The 27485-nt window shown below is 39.4% G+C and overlaps 1 protein-coding gene across 3 annotated transcripts in view; it reads right to left on the reverse strand.

Annotated features, from left to right (window-relative positions):
• Window positions 1-554: 554 nt before the first annotated feature.
• Window positions 555-27485, reverse strand: part of LOC120799444 (RNA-binding Raly-like protein) — a 29628-nt gene continuing 2697 nt past the window's right edge. Inside the window, exons 1-8 of one of the 3 annotated variants that reach the window (XM_040144663.1) lie at window positions 22369-22558; window positions 10137-10212; window positions 8561-8608; window positions 7588-7778; window positions 5434-5547; window positions 5029-5186; window positions 2081-2118; window positions 1210-1320 (exon numbers count right to left, since the gene is read on the reverse strand). In XM_040144663.1, the coding sequence (XP_040000597.1) occupies window positions 2086-2118; window positions 5029-5186; window positions 5434-5547; window positions 7588-7778; window positions 8561-8608; window positions 10137-10212; window positions 22369-22534 (786 nt within the window). In that variant the 5' untranslated portion in view covers window positions 22535-22558 and the 3' untranslated portion in view covers window positions 1210-1320; window positions 2081-2085. Of the gene's footprint in view, window positions 1321-2080; window positions 2119-5028; window positions 5187-5433; window positions 5548-7587; window positions 7779-8560; window positions 8609-10136; window positions 10213-22368; window positions 22559-27485 lie in introns of those variants that run through there. The other 2 variants (XM_040144662.1, XM_040144661.1) reach the window with 2 other exon arrangements.

Below are 27485 nucleotides of genomic sequence, written 5' to 3' on the forward strand. Positions count from 1 at the left end.
TATAACAAAAGGATACAGGTGAGGCTGATGGGAATGTAATTTGTCATGTCGCAGGTACTTGGTTGTAAACTAAAGTATTGGACAAATAAAAAGTTTGTGCTGTTTGCAGTAGGTGAACAGTTAAGGGATCACCAAAGTTATTACAATTTATCCTGAGGGGGACACAAATGTCTAGAGAGGTGGAGGAAGTATTCAGAGCATTTACCTCAGTAAAAGTACTATTACCATACTGAAAGTAATGCATCAAAAATAAAAGTAAAAGTATGTAAGCATAGTCAGGAAAATGTACTTAGAAGTAGCAAAAGTACTGCAGAAAAATGTAATAGCAGTCCATCCAATAGTTTGAGACATTTCAGTAAAAAAGCTAGAAAAAACAAATATATATATGCTGCTTTGCAGGCCTTAACTGAAAGTAAAGTTTTTGTACTGAGCAGAGGACCTCCACAGAAAGTCTGCATTTTTTTTTTATTATTATTATTTTTTTTTTTTTAAAGTTGTTTGTGAAAATGAAAGCCACAACACAACACTCAGGCAGACTTTTTTTTTTTTGGTGGGGGATTTATTTGAAAAACTGTTATCATCCATAGCTGTAACAGATGCAATGAATACAAATGATCCATATTAGCCACATTTTTGACATGCTGATAATAAAAATAGTCATCTTTTGATTACCATAAACAAAATGTAAACAGAATTTTAGAATGCATCTTATCGTGTATAACAAATGACACAAACATGATATGCATACAATACTGTGTGCAGACATTGTGAATAAATTACGTACTGTGCATTTAAAACAATGTACAAATAAAGCAAATCACATAATTAACAAGTGGCAAAGAAAATGTTATCCTCATACATTCATATTTAGCTCTCTGCCACTGTCGTGGCTCGTCAGTTTTCAATGCACAGAAACAGAACATACATATGCAGTACAACAAAGGTGGGCATCTCACATGGATCATCTGACTGATGATGTAATTTTATTTTTAAGCACAATACAGACCATAATATATTACACAAACAATATACTGTATTGTCCTTATTTTTCAGCAAGGCAATCAGTTTGAAAGGAAATTACTAATTGCTCTTTGCAGTTGTTCTTGCGGTAGTATTGAGAATATTCATAAACAGTTTTTTGATGAAGTACACATCAGGGTCATGTTCATGTGAGGCAAACAAGCAACAAACAATTTTGAAAAACTCTTTCTTCTGCTGTCATTGCTTTACTTTTAATTTCAAATACACCTTCTTGATCAAGAAGGTGTTGCTGGTATCTGTTCTCCCAACTTCATGGACTGTAGGCTTCCTTTCTCCCAACTTGAAAAAAGATGAAAAAAAACAAAAAACAGACTGCGGTGAAAATTCATTGTTATTGTCAGACTCTCTTTAACAGAAACCTTAGGTAGAAAAGGTGGCTACATTTTCAGTTTAGATGGTTGGAAAAAAAGAGGAGGCATGGGGGCTGTGACTAACGTTAAAATGAACTAACACTATGAGCTCCTGATATTCCCATCAACCACTGACTGAGATATCCACCCGAGGACAAACAGTTCATAAAGCCACCAACTTAATCTATCATGTTCAGATTGGCTGAAAAAGATTTCTGTTATCGGGCACTTGAGGACAGCAGAGAGGAAATGTCAGCCAAGAAGCGAATTAAATCTCTCAGCTATTTGTTCATACAAAGAAAATCAGGGGAGATATAAATGTCATTTGATGGAAAGTGCGGATGAGCCGGAGCCCTATCTCTGCGACTGTTCAGACAGTCATCAGCGATAACTGCAGTGAAGCTGCCTTCCCATACGCTCCCAGACGGAGAGAATGACAGTCCATTTAGAAGAACAGCATGGAGGATTAAACTGGAAGGTGATGAGCAGTGTTTCTCACACTCTGGCTCTGCCTAAGAGTGGAGAAATAAGCTGCAGATCGTTTGAGTTGCTGTTGGATGTACTGTGCATATTTTTCCACACTCTTTTCTCGAAAGGGAATGGTAGACAGCTTATGTTGTACAGTGATTGGTTTGTTTCCTCGTAAGTAAGGAATTCTATGGTGCACAATAGTACGATTAAATACTGACCTTACTCAGTTGTCAATGTCTGATATGTGGTTCTCTATCTGCAAAACAAGAAAAGAATAGACTTGTAAATTTGTTTAATGTGCCACATGCACGGCTTGTTTGTGAAATACCAATTTGGAAAATGTCAAAATAAAAGAATTTGTCATTTCAAACTTTCTTTAAGGCTGCTAAAGAATTTTGGTTCATTCTGGTTGAATATATTTATTGGTTTTCCTATTTTTCCACAATTAATAAGGACACAAAAAGTAAAGCAATACAGATGTATAGATACACAAAAAGAGAAAAAGAAAAATGTAAATAAAAGAACACGTTTACGTATAGTTCACAGGTTCGTCATTCTGATATACATTAGCTACCTTTCTTCATCAGAAAGTACAGAGTTGGTTGGGTAACTTGGTTTCCAGGCAGCGCATAGAGCGTCACCTATGTGTTTTGGAATGTCTGCAGGTGGCATTTAGTAGCCTACTTCAGGTTTTCCATAGCCAGGGCTCTTAAGAGGCTATTCAGCCATTGAATAACAGTCAGTGCTCCAGATTTTTTCCACCCAAGAGCAATACAATACATTAGAATTTAATAATTTCATATCATCAGGGATAGAGACCCAAGATGCAAAGACGTCAGCAGAGAGATAATGTTAAAGAAGCCATATCATGTAAGGAGTGTATTATTTTTACCTAGAAAATGTTTATCTCCTAGCACTTCCACATAAAATGCACTAATATCCCCTCCCCTGAGCCACATTTAACACAAGTGTCTGGATTATTTTCATTCAGTCCGTGTACGAGAGTGTGGGGTTTTAGTTCATTTTAAGTTTTATGCAACTGGTATCTATTGTTGAAAGCCTTCAATGATCACCAGTAATCAACGGATTAATCGATCTAATAAACCAAATGTCTGCCAGAGTCTGTCCAACTCCTATAAAATGTAATTAGCATCGATGGTTATTGAACCAAAATACTTTTTGCCAGTATCGTCCAAAGTATGTCAATAGCATTGAGTTTTAAAAGGCATCCAATTTCAAAAGTTGGCAGTGAAGCTTGGTCTGATTGTTTGACTAAATTTTATTAAAAAATACGGTTGGTCATAAATGATATTTTTCTTACTGTCAACAAATTACTAACAAGTATTGCCTCTGTATCCTAAACCTGATATATCTTATTTCTCCGTGCCATAGGGTTAAGGTGTCCATAAACTATTAAAAACACATCAGTGAGCCACACTGTTGCAATGGGTGACAAGTTCCTTCATTATAGTAAACACGCCACTGTAACTTAATTTTAAGTCAATCCCACAAACACCGTCGTGCTGCCTTAAACACTCAGTAGAGCACAAAATGTGTATTAATTTGCACCTGAAAATAATCCCCAACAACTGTGCCATCTAATCCTGTTTGAGTAAAGTTTGCTAAAAGCTTATAGGAAAATGTTTGGCCTTTTTAGAAAATGAAACTACATATTTGTGACCCATTTTAAAGATTTACAGAGCAAAGGGCCTTCGGGCTAAGTTTCAGAGAGAGGATAAGTGAGTCGGAAAGTAATGAAAGACAGAATTTGGTCTTTTTATAGAATTTAATGACTAAAGAAAAATATAGAGCAATGCGAACCTTCTCCTTTAAAGTTTAAAGTTCTTTATTTAACACTGATACATTGAGCAGTTTGTCAAATTTTGGTAAATGAACAAAAGAGGTCGAAAGTGTTTTTATTCCTCAAACTAAGGTTTCAAGAAAAAGTATTGTTTTGATATCAGTACCAAAAGGGACAACACTTGTCACACTTGGCCTGTAATTTCCTAATAATTTCTTGAAAATTACTTTGGAGGTTTCCTAGAGAGAATTGTAATTTGACAGAAACTACAAAGAAAATGGGAATTTTATTTAAATTACTACTGTATTAAAACCCAGGTTAACATTTATTCATTTATTATTGGAAACTTTACGTTTCATATGTGTAGAATTGTATGCCTGCCTGTTCACAAATTTCACATTGTCCTGTTCAGCCGACCTGATGTGCACTGTCTAAAAGATCGGTTAGATTGTACTAGCAACTATTAAGAATGGATTGACTGGAAACGTTCCAATTTAACAATGTTTTCCCTAGAATTAGTACCAAATAACAATTCTTTTCAGGAAACCTTATGAAAGTACTACAAAATTATGGACATTATAAAAAAAAAAAAAAAAAAAAAAAACACCCTGAAGGCACTGTATTGGCACAGATATAAAAATATTCAAATAATAACCAGCCCCAGTAGCAGGTGAGACATTAGTTATTGATTTTGTATCCAGTCTAATTAGATGAGTTGAGAAATGTAGTTCACACTAAGGCACATTTTATCCTTTAAAAGGAATAGTTGGACATTTTGGACAATACACTTTTCCACTTTCTTGCAGAGATTTAGATGAGAAGATCAACATCTCTTATGTCTGTATGACAAATATGAGACCAGTGCAAGCAGCTGGTTAGCTTAGCTTAGCACAAGGACTGGAACCAGGGGGAAACAGCTAGCCTGGCTCTTTCCTAACCTAATAAAATCCACATGCCAGGACCTCTGAATCCAAATAACTAACATGTTATATCTCGTTTGTTTAATCAGTACAAAAACAAAAGTGTAAAAACAATTTGTTGTAGCGGTTTCCAGTCTTTGTGCTATGCCAACCGCATCCTGATTATAGCGCCACATTTACTGTACAGACATGAGTGGTATCTTCTCATCTAACTCTTAACCAAAAAGTACACAAGTGTATTTCCCAAAGTGTCTATTTCTCTAACACCTGAGATTATGACTTGTAAAATGAGCACATGCAGTAAGATGTACAGCTATTGCACGCGCGCGCACACACACACACAGTGACTAAGCACATTATCCTTGCATTTACTTCACACACAGGAGAATTCGGTCACCCCACTCACTCCTTGTTGAGACTGTAAATGGCTACTTGACCCGCTCACCATGTCGCTGGTGCCTTCATCTTCAAAGTCGTCTTCGCCACCGTCCGTCATCTCCCCTGCCTCCACCTCGGCTGTCCCCTCTGCTTCCTCTCCCCCAGAGTGGTCTGCCGCATCACCATGGAGACATTCACACACCTCCTCTTGTTTCCTCTGCATCTCTGCCAAAAGAGAGCGAGAGAGAAAGACTGGCAGTTAGCATCAGAACATGACAGATTTATTGAACTGAGCCTTCTTTCAGACAAGCAACTCTATAAGCCTTTAATATTTTCTATATCCCTTTGTCCTCTGTCCTCAAAGACTCTGTATCTTTTATTTCAATACCTAGTGAGCACTCTCTGTCTTTTCCCCATTTATATATGCATACTTCTGTAGACAGGTCCTCCCTTCCCTTCTGTCAAATCTTACCGGCGTCTGAGCGATGTTGCCGCTCAATTTTCTCCAGGCGTCCCAGCAGTGAGTCAATCTTGGTCTTGATCTGTGACAGCTCCTTTTTGATTGTTAGGAGCTGGTCTGTCTTCACTGTGAGCATACATTAAGTTAAAAAGCATAGTTAATTTGACGTTTGACAAGGAGACGGACAGAGTTACAACAGCAATAGCTGAAGCACTGCACTGCTCTGACGTGTCTCAAAGGGCAAGTTCATTGCCAGAAATGTGGCTGCGGCACAATCAGTGAAAGGGCATGGGGATGAAAGCTTGCGATATTTCACTGTGTTGCACTGTGGGGAGAATACTGATTAGTATGTGTGAGAGTATGGGCAGTGCAAACTATGGAACAGTTGAAGAGAAATTGAAGTTTCATACAATCTGAATCATATTTTTGTGGCCACAATTCTGCAACAACACTGTAATCACCAACTTAAACCTGCATTAATTTAGGGCAGTACAAGTTAAACACACCATATAAGGTTGCTTATTTAAAAATCCAGTAGGCATTAGCTATAATTTGGAATAAGTCTGGGGGAAATACAGTATTTGGCTATTAAGGTGCAAAATGCTCCACTATGTTCACCAGCTAGTCACTAACTTTGTCTGTCGACCATTTGGTGCTGTGCTGACAGCGTACAGTTGCTGAAAATTATGCTGAGAGTGGTGAGAGTGAACCAAAACATCGAATTTACGGCTGTAAATCCAAAACAATGCAACAGATGCAAAAACACTCCTGAGGGAAACTGCAGTTTAGTGAAAATTCTCAAATCGGGTTTGTCACTACAAGTGGCACTTTTAACATTATACATAGTCAGTTAAACCACTGTTAATATACAATAAAACATATTAATGAGAGCAGCTTTAATTGCTGAGATCTTGGAACGTGGTTGAAAGAAGAGGAGAAGACAAAGGCGAACAATAAAATGATAACCCATGCTCTTTGTTGTAAATATCCATCACAGTTTACAGACGTACTAGTTCAACCTTTCAAGTTCTCTAGTGCCATAAGAGACTATTACCAACATTTTAGGGGGGGGTCACTTGCAGTTTTACCTCCGCAAAAACTGGCTTATGTAATCTTCCTTAACCATATGCCTGTTTAACACCTGTTTTAGAGCTGAAACAATTAGTTAACTGACAGAAGATTCATCAGCAGTGACAATAGATTCATCGCTTGAGTCAATTCCGAAGAAAAAAAATTCAAAAAATTTACTTGTTCCAGCTTGTGAAGATGTGAAGATTTTCTGCTTTTCTTTGTTTTTTATGACTGTAAACTGATTTTTTGGGGGGAAGTAGCACAAAATAAGACATTTGAGGATGTTACCTTCATCAAAGGGAAACAGTAATAGTAAAAAAAACAAAAAAAACTATTTTCTGACATATCAGACAATAGTTCCTGACATGTCAGAAACTATTTTCTGACATATTTTATAAATCAATGAATTGATTAACCAAGAAAATAACTTGCAGATTAAGCTATTATGGAACTTAGGTGAAATGCTTAGTCGATTAATTGATCAAAAAAACATTAATCGACAACTACTTTGATAATTAAATAGTCGTTCAAAGAATTTTTTGAACAAAATTGGCAAACATTTGCTGATGTCTGCATCTCTAATACAAGGATAAGTTGCTTTTCTTTATCTTTTATGATAGACAATTCAGCATCTTTGGGTTTTGGAGTGTTTGTTTTTCAAAATAAGCATTTTGAAGATGTCACAACAGGCTCTGGAAAATTACAGGTGGATTTTTTTTTTTTTTTTTTTACACATTATAAAGACTAAATGATTCATCAAGATAATAACTAGCAGATTAAATAATTATGAAAATGATTGTTAGTTGCAGTCCTAAGCCAGTCTGATAATGTCTGAAGTGTTACCACTCGTGTTTTTTTCCCTGCCATTGTAGCAATGGTGCCATGTTTCCAGATCTCAGCAATTTCTTTTTTTTTTTTTTTTAAATTGCAATTGCTGGTGAGTAGATTTTTATCATATCTTGTAGATGTAATGGCCAAAACCACAAAAAACACCCAAGTTGTAATAAACCAGAATGTTTCTGTAAACAAAGAAGAAAAAAGTGAACTAGAGGAACAAAGAGACCAAAAAAAAACCAACAAAAAAAACCAACATACGTTTAGGGCCCATGATGGAGGAGCCTGCATTGAGTGCTCGGGAAGAGGACGAGGAGGAGGAAGAGGAAGAACAAGCTCTGACTGGAAAGGAGCATTTGGCTCTGCGTGTGGACGGCACAACTAGTCGCGAACGTTTGATGGGGATCACAGCCCTGGTTGGAGGCACAACACGACCGTGGTACTCAAAGAGTCTGAGGACACATGAAGAGTAAAGTTACAGCAATCTCAGCATCAATAGAAATGTTACAAAGGCATTACAGTGCAGAAAAACACATTTTTAAAAAGGGAGGGAGAGGTAACTCTGGGTTTATTAAGGGCACTGAACAGCAAAGTTCACTCCTGCGGTGTCTGGATGTTGTTATTCGAGCAACAAGAAATGCCTACAAAGCACCTAATAGACATGCTGCAAAGGATGTCTGAACGACAGCGGTACATACTGAACAATGCCACGGCCATTCAATCAATTCCTGCTCCCTGTTGCCCACGACATATCAAATTGCCAAAATAGCGATAATGACTGAAAGCTGAAGGCTTCGACTCTCAGGGATACTGCAAGGCAGAGGAAGTAAACAAGCCAATGAAAATGTCAGACAGAAGATGCATTCTTTGCCTTGCCAGCCCAAATGACCAGTCGAGGGACTATCTGAAATTCAGTACTCGGCTTTGCGGATAAAAGCATCATTAGTAAGCCCAACAGATAGGAATAAAAACCTCCCCAGTATGACATTCATTATGCCAATGATAATGTAGTTACTTTGCCTCAGATGGAAATAGGGCTATTCTGCTGAGAACTCATCTTTATCTAAGTAGCTCTCTTGGAAATGGGGAGGAAAGGAGGGTTTACACTGAAAAACAAAAATCAGGAGAAAAGGGACTGAAAACTATATTAAAAGTTTAAACAAAGTACAAAGACAAAGTACACCCAGACTGTGCTATTATTTACCAGTGACACCAAATCATCTTTTTCACATACCTGCTGTAGAAATCGTCTCTATAGTAGTCATAGTCAAACTCGTAGCCACTGTAAACATAAAAGAGGACTTTGTTTTTCTTAATGTTCCAACATTAAAATTATACTGTAGATTTTTTTGTGTGTGGAGCCAGGGAAGAAACAAAATCCTGCCAGAAGACAAGACTAAGTGGAAATTAAAACATGCGAGGTACACACACATCAAAGTTGAACGATCTATGCTGTGCTTTCCGGAAGAAGTAGTTCCACATTTTGGGAAATATGATTTTTCGCTTTTTTTTGCTTAGAGTTAGATGAGAAGATACCACCCTCATGGCTGTGCAGTAAATATGAAGCTACAGCCAGAAGCCGGTCAGCTGAGCTTAGCATACAGACTGAAAAAAAGGGGCTGAACAGCAAGCCTTGCTCTGTCCAAAATCTGCCTACTTACAACTCTAGTGCTCACTAATTAAAAACTTATATCTTGTGTGTTTAAAAAAACCTTATGTGCTGGATTGTTTCTTGACTGAGAGCAGTAACAGTCTTTTTGCTAAGCTATGCTGACCGACTGCTAGCTGTGGGTTCATATTTACCGCACATAGTGAGTCTTTTCATCTACCTCTTTGGCATTATAACAACAAGTCACTTTTTTTTTTTGCACAACTTTAATAACCGAGATAAACATATTAATTAGTGAGCTTTAGAGGTACTGGAAGACAGATTTTGGTACCTTTGGACAAATCCGGGCTAGTTGTTTCTACCCGTTTCAAGTCTTTGCGCTAAGCTAACCAGCTGCTGGCGTGTAGCTTCAAATCTACGCATCTTCTCGTGTAACCCTCAGTATTTCTGGACATGCTGAACTGTTGCCTTAAATATAAGCCTACAGCAAGAATCCAGTTAGCTGAACATAAAGACTATAAACGGGGGGAAAAGCAGCCCTGGCTCTGTGACTTCAGGAAATTATTGATTTCTTGGCTTCTGCCCAAGACATAGAACAGCAGGTAACCCTGCTAAAACCACAATTTGTCATTTTTACACTTTCGCTTTTGTACTTATTAAGCAAACAAGATAAAAAGTGTTAATTAGTGATCTTTGGGGGCTCTTGCAGGCAGATTTTGTTCATATTGACAGAGGGCTAGCTATTCACCACTCTTTCTAGTTTTTATGCTAAGCTGAGCTAATCGTTTCCTGGCTCCGGCTTCATCTTTAGTGTATAAACATGAGAGTGGCATTGGTCATCTAATGTAACTCTCAGCAAGAAAGCGAATAAGCGTATTTCCCAAAATGCTGGACCTTTCCTTTAAAAGCTGAACTAAACAGTTGTTTTGTATTTTTTTTAAGCTGTCAAGACGTCAGTCCTGTCACACTTTGCGCACTGGATTTTCTTTAAATGTCAAGGATGAACGAATGTGTAATGGCAACAGACACACAGAACTGATACCACAGGTAGGGAACTGGCTATTCCTCCACAAGCACACAGCCTGTCAGCGAGGATTATGAGCACATATTTTACAGACAGCACAAGGTAAGTACGGCGGGGAAAGTAGGTCAGCAAAGCAATATCCAACTGATAGAGTAAAATAAGACATTTCACACAGACCTGTAGAGCGACGAGAGAGGTCTCTTGGACCCCAATTTAGGCCTGTATGGTTTCGGCTCTCCTGCCATGTTGATGTCTGAAAACAAAATGGAAATCAATGTTGTGATAGGATATAGGAGCTGGCAAACATTCTGAAAAAATGTCCATACTGAAGGCTGTAGCAACAATGAAATGAAAAAGTTTCTGTTGCTGAAACACAGTGACAAAAGAGTGAATTTTGTTCTAAAAAAAAAAAAAAAAACATTTTTTTGAAGACACCCTCTCGAGTCTGCTTAAGCTTCATATTAGCTTTGGTATCAGAATGTATTTTCACACACAGAGAGGACTGTGGATTTCGTCCCCCGTTTCTTACACTGGAACAGCATCAGATGTGAGCGTGTAAGTATTGTTTTTAAGACACAGACTTGAAAAATGTTAAACTAGCCTTTAATTGATGGTCAAAATATTGCAGCCCTGTTCAACACAACACTGTGTGTGAAATGCTTGCTGGGCACACAGACGTGCAAACATATACACATGTTCCTATTCTCAAAATCTCCAAAAGATAATCTTTTTTGAAACTGAGAACATAGTTGTTTATAACTTGACCACCACGCATTTTAGACAGACTAAACCGAAGAGGAACGTTACTCTAATGTTACCCGCCATTTGAAGTGAAAACGTCAAACTCACTATAGCCGAAGTTACACGTTTTTAGACAAAAGTGACAAATAAAACTACACTAAGCAACTTTCAGTATCCCAACCTTGGGAGACAAGGTATACTGCTAATTAGAGGATTTCCTTTTGAGGAGAAAAAGAGTGCGAGGTGAGATTGGAGAAAGTGTCGCCGACAAATGTTCGAGGGCTGATTCTCCCAAATCACTTCTCAGACATGGACACATCAGACGGACTTCATGCTCAGACATTCTTCTAAATTTCACCTCTCGGGCAACCTGGTTGAAATGACAGATTTGTTTCACTTTACACAGGGCTGAATCTTTGCAGTGAAACCCTGCAGGTTCACAGTCAATATTTTCAGTGGGTGGCTTATGTGCAATGCAAGAAGAGGCATAATTTCTAATTTTACGTTATCTTACTATAAAATTATCATGGCAGCTACTGTAATGTAACACACAAAAGCAGGATATACATGGCACCCACAACAGTTCTTCTAACTTTGTCAGCAATACCCAATGAAAATTATTAAGTACAAAATCTTTAAAGATTTAAAACACCACATGGCCATTATGAAATCATGGCACCAGACAATTCTTTGAAAAACAGGGTGTAACCTGTGTTGAGTTTATAAGCAGTTGATGTTTTCCTGAGGAATTTCCTTCATTTTATTTGTTTTCAATTTTATACTTGTCTAGAGATAAATTTCACATTTAGGTTACAGCAGAAAATAATTGGAATAATTTGATTTATTTTACGGGTCTTTATTTTCCCAGTAATTTCCACAGAAGCTTCCTGGGAAAAAATGGGTTAAATTAATTAATCACTTTGAAGACAAAATTATATATACACATCAATTGAAATTTGGATGTTAGAGTAAGTTAAAAAAAAATATTCAGAGATGGTTATGCCAGATGCAATGATTAAACATTGGTCAATTAACAGAAAATTAATGAATGACTATCATGATATTATTAAGTTGGAGACTAAAGGTCTGAAAAGTTTCTGGTTACAACTTGTCAAATGTGAGGAGCTGATTAGTTTAATATTGTTTATGGCTGAGACAAAATATGACTTCTGGTATCTTAGGATGGGCATTTATTTATTAATCAACTAACCAAAAGTTTAGTCTATAAAGAAACCTTTAATGCAAGTATTTGCTAGTTGAACCTTTCTAAGCACCTATTGTCTTCTATGTGATGAGACTAACAAGCATTTATTTAGTGATTTCACTTCAGACTACTGTGGTCCTCAAAGAGCGGAAGATAAAAACTGGCAGAGAAGCTTAAAACTTTTTAAGGGTTTTAAGGGCATTGAGACAATGGATACACTGCAAAAAAAAGAAAAAGGAAAAGCGTTATTCACTTAGTAAAAAGACAAAAATAAAAGTCCCCTTTAAATGCATTAGCTGACTTCTCTGACTCATCTGTACACACCTCTTGGCTTTTCTCATGACTGACAGTCAGTGGCCTTGTGCGTTAAAACCGGGCTGGTATCACTGCATTTAGTCTGGCGGCCTGTCGTCGCTGCTTTTGCTCAAACTGAGCTCAATCAGCCTTGAGTGCTGCTCAAGGTCATACACAAACACAAATGCGTATCAAACACCCCTTTCCCACGACCGCCCGCCCGCCCGCCCGCCCGCCCACACACACACACACACACACACACACACACACACACACTTGCAAAAGCAGGAGAGATCCCTGTCTTATGGATGAGTCACCCCTTGACAGCTTCAAAAGGTTGCACAGATAAAACATCAGCTTTGCATCAACTGCCCTGGGGACCAAGCTTCAGCAAATGTCACGACAGGAGCTGAAGTTGAGTCAATTCGCTGAAAGCGTTGCAGAGGTTGATAGTAAAATCCTGGGCTGCAATGTTAAAGCACTGAGCTTGGGAATCTCAGACTACAGTATACAAGATCTCTGTTTTTCTTTGTTTCCGTTTTCCCACTTCTGGCTCTCTCACACACACACACACACACACACACACACACACACACACACACACACACACACACACACACACACAAAATCCCACTCCAGCAGCTGCACCTGTGTCTGGATCTTCCAACACATTGTCTGCAGGTCAGCCGTGTTGCTATGTCTGGAGCCCACACCTTCTCCCCCTCTCTCTTTTTCTTTATTCCCTCCTTTCCCTTCTCGCTCTCCCTAATGGACTAATGGATTGGGGATGTATCAGTAGCTCTCCGGTGCATCAGGACAGCTGTATCATTATCATTAGGCTGCAGGAAGATGTGAGGAATGGTTCACACTGTAAAGTCTGCTCTCCTCTGGTCCCCTGCTTGGGTCATTAAAGAGAGCGGAGCACTAAATAGCACTATAAAATGAACACTGCCACCTCACAAGACCCCAAACCCTCCACACCCCCAACAGGCAAACGGTCATTATACTAATCAAATACAAAAATGGCACAAATGTGTGTATGTGCATGTGTGTGTTTGCGAGCGCACACTTGCAGACTGACTTGTTTATGTGTGTATCCATAAATAAGTTGAAGCTGGAGATAGAGGAGATAAGAGACTGTGTTGCTAAGCAATAGCCACTTAGGACTTGATTGATACAGTACACTGTATGCAGCATTGCTCTGAGAGGGAATATAAAAAGTGATTTTTTTGTTGAAGCCATTATGAGCAAGTTGGTCACAGCAGAATAACACTGAAACTAATTTACTGATTACATACAGAGTCAGACACAGATACTGTAAAACAGCTGGCCAGCCTCTCGACTACTGAGAGGCTACTCCTGTTTACCGCTGGTTAAAATATGTTGGCCGCAGATGAACGTGCCGCTATGGAGAGAATGTCGTCAGTGTGTATTTGAGCAAGGCATTTAACACCTGACTACCCAGTGCCAATGAAAAGGTTGAAGTTTTTATTGGCACAGCTCCACAGAGTGAGTTCATGTATGTGAATATTTAGCAAACAAAAAGAAAATATTATCTTCTATGCACTTCAGTGGACATGATCGTATTGGTTGTTTCACAAAAAATCTGGGTAACACTTTATAATACAGCGAGCAATTTACAATATGTTTAGTTGTACGAATCACGTACCAATAAAATATTTACTGGTTCCTACTGGTACTTGAATGTAGGTACAGTGGAAGAGAAAAACACTATGTAGAATAAGGGAGTAACAATTGACAATTTTAGAGGAAAGGAGAAATTAATTATAAAATATGTACAAATATAGTTATAAATAGTGGGCATCGTTGGGGTTCAGTACAGGAAACAAAAATTGCAATTTGAGAAAAACTGTTAACAACCTCGTTCTTATTGTGCAATACAAAATACATGTTGACATTTCAATTATTAACAAACATTATTGAGGTGAGTAGGAGAAAATACAATATAAAAGATTGGGGCTCAAATCGTACAAGTGTGCCGTCAGCAGGCAAGCTACACCCACTCTGGGCATTTATTACTATGTCTTCTGCTTCATTGTATGACTTGGAATAAGTCGAGACATGGGTCTATAGTTCTATAGAATTTGCTCCTGGCAGGCATGTTCATCCAGCACTGCACCAGCTCGTAACAGGTACGCTGGAGTGGAAAACAAATGTATCTTTCTATGCTATGGAGGGCTTCTACTGTCAACCGAGGAGGAAACATAATGGCGTAATGTAATAATACAACATGTAGATGTAAGCGGATCAAATTTAGCTAATCCTTAATGTTTAATGAGGAACTTAGTCATTTTTTCTTAAATTAAACAGTAACAACTAGGTATGCAGGCCTTAAGATCAAGTGTTGAGATTTTTGCTGTTTCTAATCTTTACTTACACAGTAAGAAAAAGGTTGTAGGCACTTAATTTCCCACCACTGTACCCCAGAGGTAGAAAGTATTCCCCAACTGTTACTCCGTTTTGCCAGTACAAACCATTTTTAATTAAATTTAATTTTTTAATACCTGATTCATACAGTGAAATTAAACTTTAAATCATTGGCTGTTGTCCAAATTTCAAGCGAAACGAGTTAATTAAAATAAAATTTAGAAAGAGAAAAAACCATGAACAAGATAAGTAATTTAAGTTATAACCCTTAATATTTAAGTCCTGGTTGATTTGGCAACATCTGTGGTTCGTGGTGGAAACAGCAAGTGCTTTTTTGTACCACAGGTCTTTTCAAAATGACATGTACTGACCACTAGAGGTAGCAAATACCCTTTGAATGGCTACTTGGTCACAAAGGCAATAGGAGAGCAGCAACCTGTGTATCTGTTTACAGCCACCATGGGCTGAGAAGATCCATCATATCAAAAACAAGAAAGTTAACAATTCTGTCCAACACAGACTTTTTTTTTCTTAGCGTTGTCAGTCCCTCGTGTATTTATTCTGAATAGAAAGGTGGACTCCACTGACAACATGAAAACTGGTATAAATACATTAAATGGCTATTGCTTAAAAAAAATGTAATCAAAACTGGGGTTTCATACAGTACAAGGCAAATCTCAAAGCTGCATTATTTTCTCTTTTTTGCCACTTGGGGGCAATGCAACAAACTGTAAGCACAACACTGACATGCTATCAATTTACATATCTTATATCTTAAGGCATATTACTAGCAAACAGTTGTCTATTTACACATCCATCAAACACAGTAACATTAGCATTGATTTGGAGTCCCGTTTGTGTCCACCTGATGAATTTAAGTCAAAAATTCACTCTCTTTTAGCTCTGCTTTTGTCTCCACCAACTTCTAAGGGAAATATCTGACTCTTTAGCTGCTAAATGTCTTTATTTGGTGCTGAGAAGGTAGTGTACAGCCGGCTTTTAGAGCTTTTTCACTGACAATAGCTGCGTGAAATGGTGTGGAAACGGTGTTGGTGGGAAGAAAATTTGTTGGCCAGAAAACCTAAACAATCTAAAAGAAGCTGAAATACTTCACAGAGCTCTGATGGGAACTGGAGAGTCAGGTGATAATTCTCTGTGGGTTTGTCACCACAAGAAACCTCTTTCACATAATACATAGAGATTTAATCAACTGTTAATACAAAAGTACTGATTAGTGAAGCATTAAGGATTGTACGGATTCCAATATTAGGGTTGGGTTTAAGGTTTTCCATTTAGATCGCTAAAGTAAAACTTCATAGAGTTCCATTTCTTTTCAAAACCTGGGTCACAAAGTGTGACACACAGTGTGACACAAAAAAGATGATAAAAAGCATTTTAACAAATATTCACATCAAAGTCAAGGAAAAATCATTGAAGAAAAATAAACAGACAAAGAAGCATCAATAAAACACCTTAGAGAAAAAATAGGTCTTGAGATTAGCTGTACAGAGATTTGATTTGCTACATCATGATACATATTGATACCAGAAAAATATTTTTATATTCATATGATGATACAGGGCTTCTCTGCAACAGAGCTAACATGCACTATAAAACCTTCTCACAGGTCAAAGCAGTATTTTTACTCTGTCTCCTCTCATCTATGTACCAATGAAAACATCAATCTCAGGCTTTACAAGACCTCATTTTAGCTGAGCGTCTCTTACGGCAAGGATGCGGCTGAGTTCAGTAACAGTTTTATCCATCGACACCGCAAGAATACAATCATCATCTCCGCAGGGCCCTCTCACTCAGTTTGTATTCATTCATATTAATGAAGCCGTGCCAAATTACCTGTGAGTCTGTTGTTGTGTTACTGCTTGTGCGCGTCTAGTTTAGCTAGATATACTGTAGATCCCTCTGCTCAGCCTGCCCTTAAGCTCTTTATCTCTCGTGGTGTGGACGAGTCATTATAGCCGGACTTGGCACAGAGAATGAGATTCATAAAACACACAAACACGCACGCACAAAAATTTGAATTAGTCCGCTGTGATGAGCTTGGTTTGAAAAAGGAAAAGGGAGCTAAATAACTGTATAGTCCTTTTGCTGCTTCTATTCAGCCAAGCACGAGCTGAATGACAGTGTATTAGCAATATTCCTCTTGACTGAGGTTATTCCCATAAGTAACATTACATTTGAAAAGACTTTACAAAGCAGCTGGGCCCTTTTAACTCCCTCTTCCATGATCTATGGCTCTTAGGAAACATGTAATGGGAATTGTTGGGAAGTAAGTGGCTATCCATGTTTGAACCAGTGCTCTCTGGTCCATTATGACAAAAGGGATAAATGATGTGGTAAATTAGCCTCAGACAGGAAATGAGACAGTACATTTCCTCTCGAACAAATGCCTAAACGTAATCTTTTGGCAGGCAAACCATCACTTCTGGCACATTACAAACTCCATCTCTGCTGCTGCACACATCCTGAGAGCAGGTGAGCAGTATTTGATTAAGTGATCATCCAGGCACCTGTGTGAATACAAATGTGCGGCTAAAAGACATCCTGCATGACAGCGGTCGCAGACTCAATCTAAGCCATGTTCTGGCTCCCTGTAAAAACTGACAAGACTTGAATAATCTCTGATCTTGGCTCAAGGGCACAGGCGGCTTCCTCCTTTTATTACACCTGAGAGTGCGTTTTCCTCAAGCGGGGCAGGGTGAGTGACAGGTTGAGAAGGCAGACACTGTGAATGTGTGTCTGGGTATGTGCACATGCAATAAGCCATAAAAACCTTTTTCAATTCAGTACACTCTGGGATCTTACTTGGTCTGAAGCTAGTTTCACAAAGGTAGACTTTGACTATGGCATAGATCTCACTAACAGTCAGACTTTTCCATCTTTTGCACAAAAGGTGTCTAGTTCTTGATTACCTTAAGTAGCACTAATCTGCCAGGAATCCTGGGTAAATTAAGACTTTTTAAAAATTTGTTACTAAAAACAACTAACTGAAAAACAACAACATAATGCTAAGCTCCATTCACTTCAAATTATTTTGTCAGGATTCGACAATCAACAGCATGAAATTAAACATTAGCATTAAATCCCTATGCAGTGCAGACCTCTGCTGCTGTGGCCTCTTAATGTAGCAGGGCTCAGTACTTCTGCTAAATCTGCAGTTTTCTTGGACAAAGGAAAACGACTGACGATGTTCTCATTGTTGTACATTTCCAACAGGTTACTGTGTTCCCTGAAAACTCCTCCCTTCTAATTGTTCTATAATGTTAGCAAAACTCAGATTATGAAATTTTGAGCCATGTTTTCTTTTTTTATCCCCTTGGTGCCACTGGTCAGCAGGTGTTACTGACTGTTACCATGGAAACACTGCTCTTGGTTCAGGGTTAGCCCGAGGGTTGGATGGCTAACTTCGTAGGCTTAAAGTAAGACATTAGATTTTGTGAAACTTGCTTCCAAAAAACTGACCTAAAGTCCCTTTGACACAGTATGACTTTGGAATATCTGAGTCATATGTTGGCAGTCGTGCGATAAAATGTGGTTAAAAGCTACGGTCGCCAGTCCAAATGGTGGTCCTAGGTTGCAATGTGAGACATGTCAACCAACAGCTGATTTGGAGCTCTGGCAAACAAAAGACAGCCCAAGTCAAATTTCAGTCAAGGCCAAAAATTCAGTTCTCACATTGTGACTGCTGCCAATCAGAATACGACATCAACAGATGCAGAATACACTGGCTGGTGCAACATGTCATTAATGCCATTTTTTAATTAAGTTTAAGAAAAAAAACATGCACACAAGCCAAAAGCGAAAGGGGAAAAAAATAAATAAATAAAAATTTAAAAAAAAATAAATTCTTGCGGAGCTGCATTTTCAAAACATAGGAGCAAAATTGTGATGGGCTTTTTTTACTATTATCCGACAGTGTATAGACCGAACAACTGATAAATTAAGATAAAGAAAATAATAGGCAGAATAATCGATAATGAAAATAATTTTTTTTAGATATCTCGAATTCACATTTCAGATAGTCAAACTGAATTCTAGCTATTTTTAAATGAGATTCTCCATGCAGCGCAAAATTTTATTAGAGATATATTAAGTTAAGGTTTCCACTAGTCTGCAATGAAATGTAGATAGCTTTAATGTGAATACTGTCAATTTTGCATACTGTTGTTAATAATATTTACCATATACACAGGGAGCAGACTATCACCCTGCGAGCTTCCAGACGTCATTGACATCTATTCAAATCACTCTCAACTCTCTCTGAGCTACATGCCCTGATTTAAAATGTATTATGTCCCTACTGATTCGAATCAAGACGAGCACCTCAAGGGTTTAACCGTTTTTTGCAGGGACGTGGATTAATTGCTTGACGGCCTGTCCTTCCTTAATGAATTTCTCTTTTGCGCTCCTACGGAAAATGGGTACCTGGCAACGCTTTCATCTTGGTAGCTCCTGAGTATCTAATAAAATCATTTTCATTAGACCTGCTGAGCTATGCTTCATTGGGGAGAACGTGATTTGGGATTGCTCAATTTTCAGGTTGGCTGGAGTGAATAAATCGCATTGGCAACACAACTATTAGTAAGTGAATGTTCTTCAATCCAAAGACAAACACCAGCAGTACAGAAGATAAAATTTAATCCCAGGATTGGTTTGCGTTGGTTGTTGCATTAAATCATAATGAGCATATTGCTGTACCCTGAGGTAGAGATAATTTAGTCTTTCATCTCTCCTGGGTTGTTAATTCACTTTTCCTCCTTTTCTGTTTAGGCATCTTTTGTTATGATGTAAGCTTTTGGCTCTTAAGTGCAACGCTTTGAAGCATCTTAACCCCTGAAGCCGGTCCATCACTTCCACCTAACCGCACGCCCGTTAATCTGTGCAGGCAGCTAGGAAACGAACCGACAGCTGCCACCTGCTCGAAACTACTGGTACATCTGCCGCTCAATCATTAGATGACAGTGGAAAGAGAGAGCAGCGTACATGGTGGGGAGCTACAATTGGAGACCATCACAGAGGTTCCACATCACACATCGGCCCTGTGTTATGCATTACTGACCACAGACTCTTTTGTGTCGACCTGAAACAGTTAGCGGGTTTGTCATTTAGTCGACTGACAGAAAATGAAGATGCGGCGATTTTGTTATTTGATAAATCATTTAAGTCTGTGATTCCCAACCAGTGGGTCATGACCCCAGCAAAAGGTCACAGTTAAATCTGATGAGTCGGGAGAAGATTAACAAGATAGGAAACCAGAAAATACATGTTTCTGCCTCTAAAAAAAAAAAAAAGTTAAGTTCTCTAATCTAACCTTCCTCTAATCTTTGCTTCCTCTAATCCTTGCTTGTTTCTTGTCGTTACTGGATAATTTAATGTTTTCCAGTCTTTTCAAGGGTTAATCAAATGAAATAAGTTGAGAAAAAAAAAAATCAGTCTTTGGTTGCACTGATCACAACTTGTAGACATACACAACTGGTGACAAGGTGTCACACGTAGACATTTAGTGCATTCACGTGGTGTGGGAATAATCAGAAAAATTAGTTCTCGACTGGGATAAACACATGACCGCACCATCAACTCGGAACAACAACTAGGAAACTCAGCAAAAAGGTTGATGCACGACTTGTAAATGTTGAGTTGATAGTAAGAAACCTTTGCAGTGCAAATTCACGTTTCGCATGTTATTTTTTTTGCTAACATTTAATTTGTAATACGGTAATACGCTGTAACTATTAGTTGCTGTCCACGTAGAGCGACCTAGATTAGTTCAAAAAGTTATTTATTAGCAGTAAACCTGATAACATTTTAGGTAAAGCACTATTTTAGTGGTTTCAGGGAATGTACTGGTTCAGCAACAACTATTCTGAGTAATAAAATACAACATATCTACTTTGTAGCAGCCATATTGTTTCCACATTCACACTTAAAAGCACATGATCACACCAAAGTTGGAAGAACGACTTCCCAACTCGGGAAATGGGACCAATCCGAGGAGCACGTGAATGCAACAACTGCTTCGTTTTATAGGATCACAGGCTGGGAATCACTGGCTTAAAGTGATGTTTCAAGCAAATATGCCGAAGCATTCCCTGGCCACCAGCGTCTTTATTGTGAAGACTTGCTGTTTTTCTTTGTCTTATATGATAGTAAAGTGATTATGTTTGAATTTATTAAACATCTGGTTCGACAAAACAAGCAATTTTTAAAAGCATCTTGTTGGACTCCACTAAATTGGAAGTACAGGTGTAAATAATAAAATTAACAATGGCTGAACTCCGTTTAGCTGCTTCAGTTACAGGGTTCTGGTGTTGTCCTCGCTGGATCACAGCCACACTAACATGGCTTACTGGGACACTTGAATAGAGCAGACCCAACATTAATGTTATAAGTAAGACACATTTAGAATAAAAATAATCATTAGTTGCTGCCCTACTTTTATGTATTTAAATAAATATGAATAAAAAGATTTCAAATGCAAATCACACTCATTTTTATAAATAATTGCTTCTGATCATGAATCACTACATATAGATGTTACTATATGAGATTTATTAGTATCAGAAATTATTCATTTACCCACAGATGCTAGCCATGCAAAAAAAAAAAAAAAAAAAATTCCACTAGCACTCTGCTTCATAGGTGCACACACACAAACACACACACACACACAACAACTGGATCTGCTATGTGCAGCCAACCACTGAGCGGCTCAACTAAAAGAAAGCAGGGGAGAAACACAGCACCTCTCTTACAGGCACCTCTGCGGTGCTTTCTGAACACACGACCTTTCCCACTCACAGGCCCACCGCACTACTTTCTGGCTGACTGCAGTCACCAAATAGATTAAAAATAAACGTTACGCCCTTTGAGCTGTGCTCTCCTGCCTGTGATCAAGTCACAGAGAGGGAAAAAAAAAAAAAATAGTCTCTTACACATTTCCTGTGAAAAGTACAAAAACTGGATGAAAAAGAATTTTTCATCTGAATTCATAAATTATTGCCGTAGTAGCCCGGCATACTAATGAATATCCGCTATGATTTGCGGCGCTGCAACTAACAATTATTTTCCTTGCTGATTAATCCGTCGAGCTACAAAATGTAAGAAATGTAAGCCTTCACACGTGAGATGCTGGGACCGGCGATTAAGTTGATCGTTAATTGATGATTGATCATCAAAGTAGCCGAGGATTCATTTTCTAATCAACCAAACGTTGCAGCTCTAGTAATCTGCATCATTAGCCACAGTCATAAACTACAATAAACTGCAATGCAATAGTTGTCGGTGCAGTTTTAAAAAAAGGTAAAATAAGGGTTACTTTTCTTTCCTGGAAATTTCAAATGTACCTGCAACTGCCGACACATACTGAGCAACAGAAAAAAAGCAGCACAACTCAGTGGACACAGACTTCAGACTTCAGACCTCAATGACAGACAACAGAAAACCACCAACACCGCGAGTAGTACGGATGTATGTAGTATGTAGTACGGATGTGACGCTTGTCAACAAGTTTCCCGGGAAACTGTCACTCTTTTAGCGCGATAAAGAAGTTAAAAAAAAAAAAAAGCGTTAAAGCGTTCATTTACATCAAGCTAACGGTCAAGCGAAGATGACCACGAGAAGCTCCCGAACTAATCAACTGCTAACCGTTTACCCAACCTTACGACACCACAGAAAAGACTGGCAGGTTTTCCCATCGCTGGCAGCGGTAACTTCAGCGACCTGGTCTTCCTCTGCCTGCGGTGACCGACGCCTCACAGTACTCACATCTCGGGTTGCGACGCCTGCCCTTGTACGTGGTCATGACGAGCGGGGGAAGGCGGGAGCTGCTCTGCTGCGGCCGGGCCGAGACTCTGCCACCTACAACTAGACAGCCCCGGCGGTGCACAGCCGCGCGAGCCGAGCCGAGCCGAGCCGCCGCGGACCGTACCATTTGTCAAACTAATCACGGGGGGGAGAGGGGGGCTCCCTACTCAGATACTCCACTCAGCTCCAACAGCGGGAGCACAAATTCGACCCCTCCCCCCCACCCCGTGTGTGTGTGTGTGTGTGTGTGTGTGTGTGTGTGTGTGTCTCGCACAGATTAGGAGGTGAGAATTTACAAGATTATGATTCTTTATGTATGGAAGAAAAAAAAAAAAAGAAAAAAAAGACTGTCTTCCAACAAGTCTCGCTGTCTGCCCCTCACATGTTAAAAAGCAGAGACTATAACATTTAGCCATTATAAAGTGAAGCACGAGAAGCACAAAATTTAAGATTCATGTCAAAGAAAATATAAAACCAATAGTTATCTGTAGTTGTACGATGCCCCCCCCCCACGCACCCACCACCCCCATCAGAAAATTTTTACCTGACAAAAAAAAAAAGGCTCCTAAATGTTTTAATACTTGAGATTACATACATTTTTTCAGTCACCTACTGATCTGGATTTTCTTTTGTCTGACTATGGGCAAATTAGATATCTGGTGAAGAAATACATAAACTTTTAATTGTCTAAATTTAAGAGTATAAAGTCTAAAAACCAGGAATCTGCCTGTAAAATACCAGTCATGTATATGGCTGCAACTAATGATTATTTTCATTATCGATTAATCTACAAATTATTTTCTAGGTTAAAGCTATACATTATCCTATACAATAAATGTTAGTTAATGTCATACGTGTCATAACTATATTTGTTATATATGTTAATATTCATACTGTATACAAACTAATTTACATTGACAATGACTTAAAGAAGTATATACTGATTTTTTTGGGCCACTTGGGGGCAGCACCACTGACTGTAAGCGCAACATTAACCTTATAGCAGTGATATGGTGAAAGTGTTAGCAAACAATTACCTATGCAAACATCCAACAGTTACAGAGCTACATTAGTATTTATTCTGAGTCATGTATCTTTCCACCTGAGTCCAATTTTAACTTTCCTTTTGGCTCTGTTTCGCTCTCCCTCAACTCCTGAGGGAAACGTTTGGCTTCTTAGCTGCTAAATGCTCCGCTACGCTCTGTAGCTAGTGGCTAACTTTGTCTGTCTGCTGTTTGGTGCCGGGCAGGTAGAGTAAAGTGGGTTTGTCGGAGCTTTTTCGCTGAGATCTACGCTATGAGAGCAGTGAGAGTGAAAGAAAAGATAAAGTCATGAGCCAGAAAACCAAAACAAAGTGCTGAAAGACACTAAAAAAACTCCATAGAGCTGAGAGGAACAGCTAATTTGAGTGATAATTCTCTGTGGGCAACGCCTTTAACATTTATACAAAGTAATATGACCAAATGTTACTATGAAAATATTGAGTTGTGCAGCTTTAAACAACAAAAAAGATGTGAGGAATGAATGAGTCTTGAATGGATCCACTGGTCACATACAGTACATGTAAGTGTATATGCGCATATTCCCTTGCATAGGGGGTCATAAGTCAGTGAGTATCATTATATATTCAAGGTTAGTCTTAGAAAATTCATCCTGCTTTTTCTCGCATTTCAAACAACACACTTTCATCCACTGGAATGGCCAATAAGCTTCCTACTGCCACTGTCTCCCATTCATCTGTCTGTTTTTTTTAAAACATCTAATTTAAAGTGGAAGGCCTGTGGACTTAAGAGACAGATTGAAAAAGCAGAGCTCCCGGGGGGGATGCAGCCTACTGATTCCCCAGCTGTTGCAGCATTTGGGCTCTGGTATAGATGAAGCCTTGTAATTGTAATATCTAATTACACTGACACGAGGTTTGCAGCTGTCTCGCTTGCAGCATGACATCTTAATAGTCCCCCGGCTTCTTTGTTCTCCTTAAGAAAAGACAAGAAACAAGCATCTCATGAAAGATACAGTCTGAGTGTTAAGGACTGTGTCTTCAAGACAAGTCACTGAAAATTAAATGCCAGTGTCCTCGAGTACTCTCATTTTGACATCTTTCCAGAAATATATATAAGACATCTGTTATTGTTTGATGTGGGGAGTGAAAAATAGTGCAACACAAAAACTAAAACGTTCTCTTTGTGCTTGTGCTTTTGGGTTTTGTTCAGGAAGGTTATTCCAGGTTAACGTTGAAACTAATTTGGCTTGTTATCCGCATCTTGCCCACCACTTGTGGCGGCAGGAGCACAGCCATCGTCATATCTTAAAATAAAAACAGACCATGTGTCATCAGTTTACAAGTTGCTGCAGAGTGCTACAGAAAAAACACAAAGACAATCACTAAAAAAAAATGGCACTGCTTGGGGCAAAAAAAATAATTAAAAAAATGACAAACAGATGTAAAAGTGTGGCTGAATATTCTTGTCAGGCGATCCCTGCACGAGTTTGCCTACTGAGGATACAGATGAATCATACATGCTGAGGGACAGTATGTCCCAGATTTGATGTTGTCGCCCTCACTGCTGTTCTCTCAGCACCATCTAGTGTTCACGCGGATGGAAAAAATCGTGAATGTCTGAGCACAGAGGCCAAAAAACTGCCTGCTAGAGAAAGCTCCAGTTAATACTTCAGTTACGATTTTAGTACATAATAATCAACTTTAACGTGCTTTCATGCTTTAACTTTCATGTCATAATGGTAACTCTGTTACTTTGTTAACTTTGTTAACTGTGCTTTAAATTGTGTTTCAAAGAATGTGCTGTGCAAATAATGCGCTGTGATTTTTAGATCGGGGGGTTCTGGCAGCTAGACCCGCAAACAAATGGTTGACTGTTGCGTGATTTGTTACATTTCCCAACAGCAACTGTCCCAAACTCAGAGACAAGGTGTTGAGACATTTTTTAAACCTTACCCACATTTAAAAAAAAAAAAAAAAAAAACAATTTATTAGAGAATATATCAGCTTTATCTACCTAATATCATAAATGAAGAGCTTAAAATACCTTGGATCTAATATGGTGTTCTGCAGTAAATATTTCAACCACGGGGAGGCGCTCAAAGACCAAACCAGAGAGCGGTCAACGCATGAACGCTCTTACACACTTCGTCCTGAAGGCGATGGCAGAGCAGATATGATCCAACTGAGCACTGGTTTAAAAAATGACCCTTAAAATATCGTTACATCTATGTCCGGGTTTTATCCGCAGAAGCAGAAAAGTGGGCAGAGAAGTGCTGAGCTGGCGAAACGGGGATGAACCCCCCCCCAACCCACCCCTCGTCCCACCCCGAGCGCTCTTCATCACCAGCAGACGCCTTTATCGGGATCTAAGGAGCAGTCGTCTCGGGCCCTCGCCAGTGCGCGCGGATGTCACTTTTATTTTGCGCGAGCTGCTTACAGTCATCGTGTACGCGACCCGGTCACGTCCGAGGGGACTTCAAATTGAGCGAGGCAGTCGCCGGAGCTTCGGCGTCCTCGCGGCTATTAAATCCACTCGAGCGTGCGGTGTCGCGGCGACTCCGACTGCCCGATGCGCACTCGGGCCATTGCAGGTTTGCGTCTGACCCCGCGACCCTGCCGTCGCGCGTCATGCCTTTACATAATTCGTCCTTCGTGCCGCTCCTGACCGCGCGTGTGATTCAATAAAAGGAACAGTGCCTTCAAGAAAATGATCAACAATTCATTTTTTTTTTCTCGCGCAGGCTGCTCGGACCTCCGGTTATGCGGTTCCAGAGTCTTATCAGGTACAAAGTGCGTGTTTAAAGGATGAGACGACGGGGGTTCAATTTCACCGGGGCGGCAGAATAAGAGCAGAGAAAGATCGTCTCCGAGGCGGAGGCATTACTGTGGCCACCCACGGCGTGCCTCTCGAGACTCAGGGTGCACTGTTCACATACTGAATTTATGGCGCGCCCGCACGTGCGTCCGCGGCCGCTCGGCGTCTTGCAGGGACACCGCCGAGAGCCACGCCGCGCAGGGGAATATCTCACCCGAGTCGCGGCACGAAGCCACGCTCTCCGAGATTGCCCTCGGTTAGACGGAGCTAATAGAGCCCCCGTTTCTCTCGGGGGAGATGGCAACGCGTGGCTGCTGCGTTTCGCGAAGAAATGCAACCCGCTGTGGACTGTCAGCGCGCATGACAACGAGAGGAGCTTCTTTGGGTGGATGCAATGATGCAGACAGGACAGAAGAGACGGGACACGGACTTGAGTTGACACCAGCGTGGATCTCGCTGTGGTGTGGCCACGTAGAACTCTGCAGTTTTTAATAAATGTGATTGATTTTTCTTGTTAGTAATTGGGTCCTACGAATGAACGGCCTTAACATCACACAGCTTTTAATCTAATTTCTCGCTGTCACAAGTAATTAAGCAGTTTGTTTACACTGGGGTAAAGACCTTGAATGCCTCTTTAAAAACTGATCAAGCATTCATTGTGTAAAACGGAGTAAACAAACCAATGAATCTCCAGGATAACACACTCTACCTTTGAACACCTAAAGGAATAGATCTAGATTCTGGGAAATGTGCTTTCTGGCCGAGTTTGACATGAGGAGACTCTCATCTCTGTACGTTAAGTATGGAACTGGAGCCAGCAGCCAGTTAGCTTAGCTTAGCATAGAGACTGGAAGCAGAGGGAAACAGCTAGCACGGCTCTCTCAAGTTTAAAATCTGCCTCCCAGCACCTCTAAAGCTCAATGATTAACATGTTACATCTTGTTTTGTTTTTGTTTTGTTTTTGTTTTTTTCATTTCAACCACAAACATAAATTCCTAAACAAGAGTTGTGTCCAGCAGCTGATCAGACACAATTTGCTAAGAAATTTCCAGTGTTTATGCTGCTAAACTAACCTAATCACACCCTGGTTCGAAGATACAAGAGTGATATCGATTTTCTCATCCGACTCCTTGCAAGAAAGCAAATAAGCCTATTTCACAAAATGTCAAAGAGTTCCTTTAAAGAATAGTTCCAATTTATTAAAACATGGGCCTTATGTTAATAGACAGGCCACTGTAATCATTGCTCATGATGACATGG

The sequence above is a fragment of the Xiphias gladius genome, chromosome 14 (genome assembly GCF_016859285.1).
Source record: "Xiphias gladius isolate SHS-SW01 ecotype Sanya breed wild chromosome 14, ASM1685928v1, whole genome shotgun sequence".
Taxonomy (NCBI): domain Eukaryota; kingdom Metazoa; phylum Chordata; class Actinopteri; order Istiophoriformes; family Xiphiidae; genus Xiphias; species Xiphias gladius.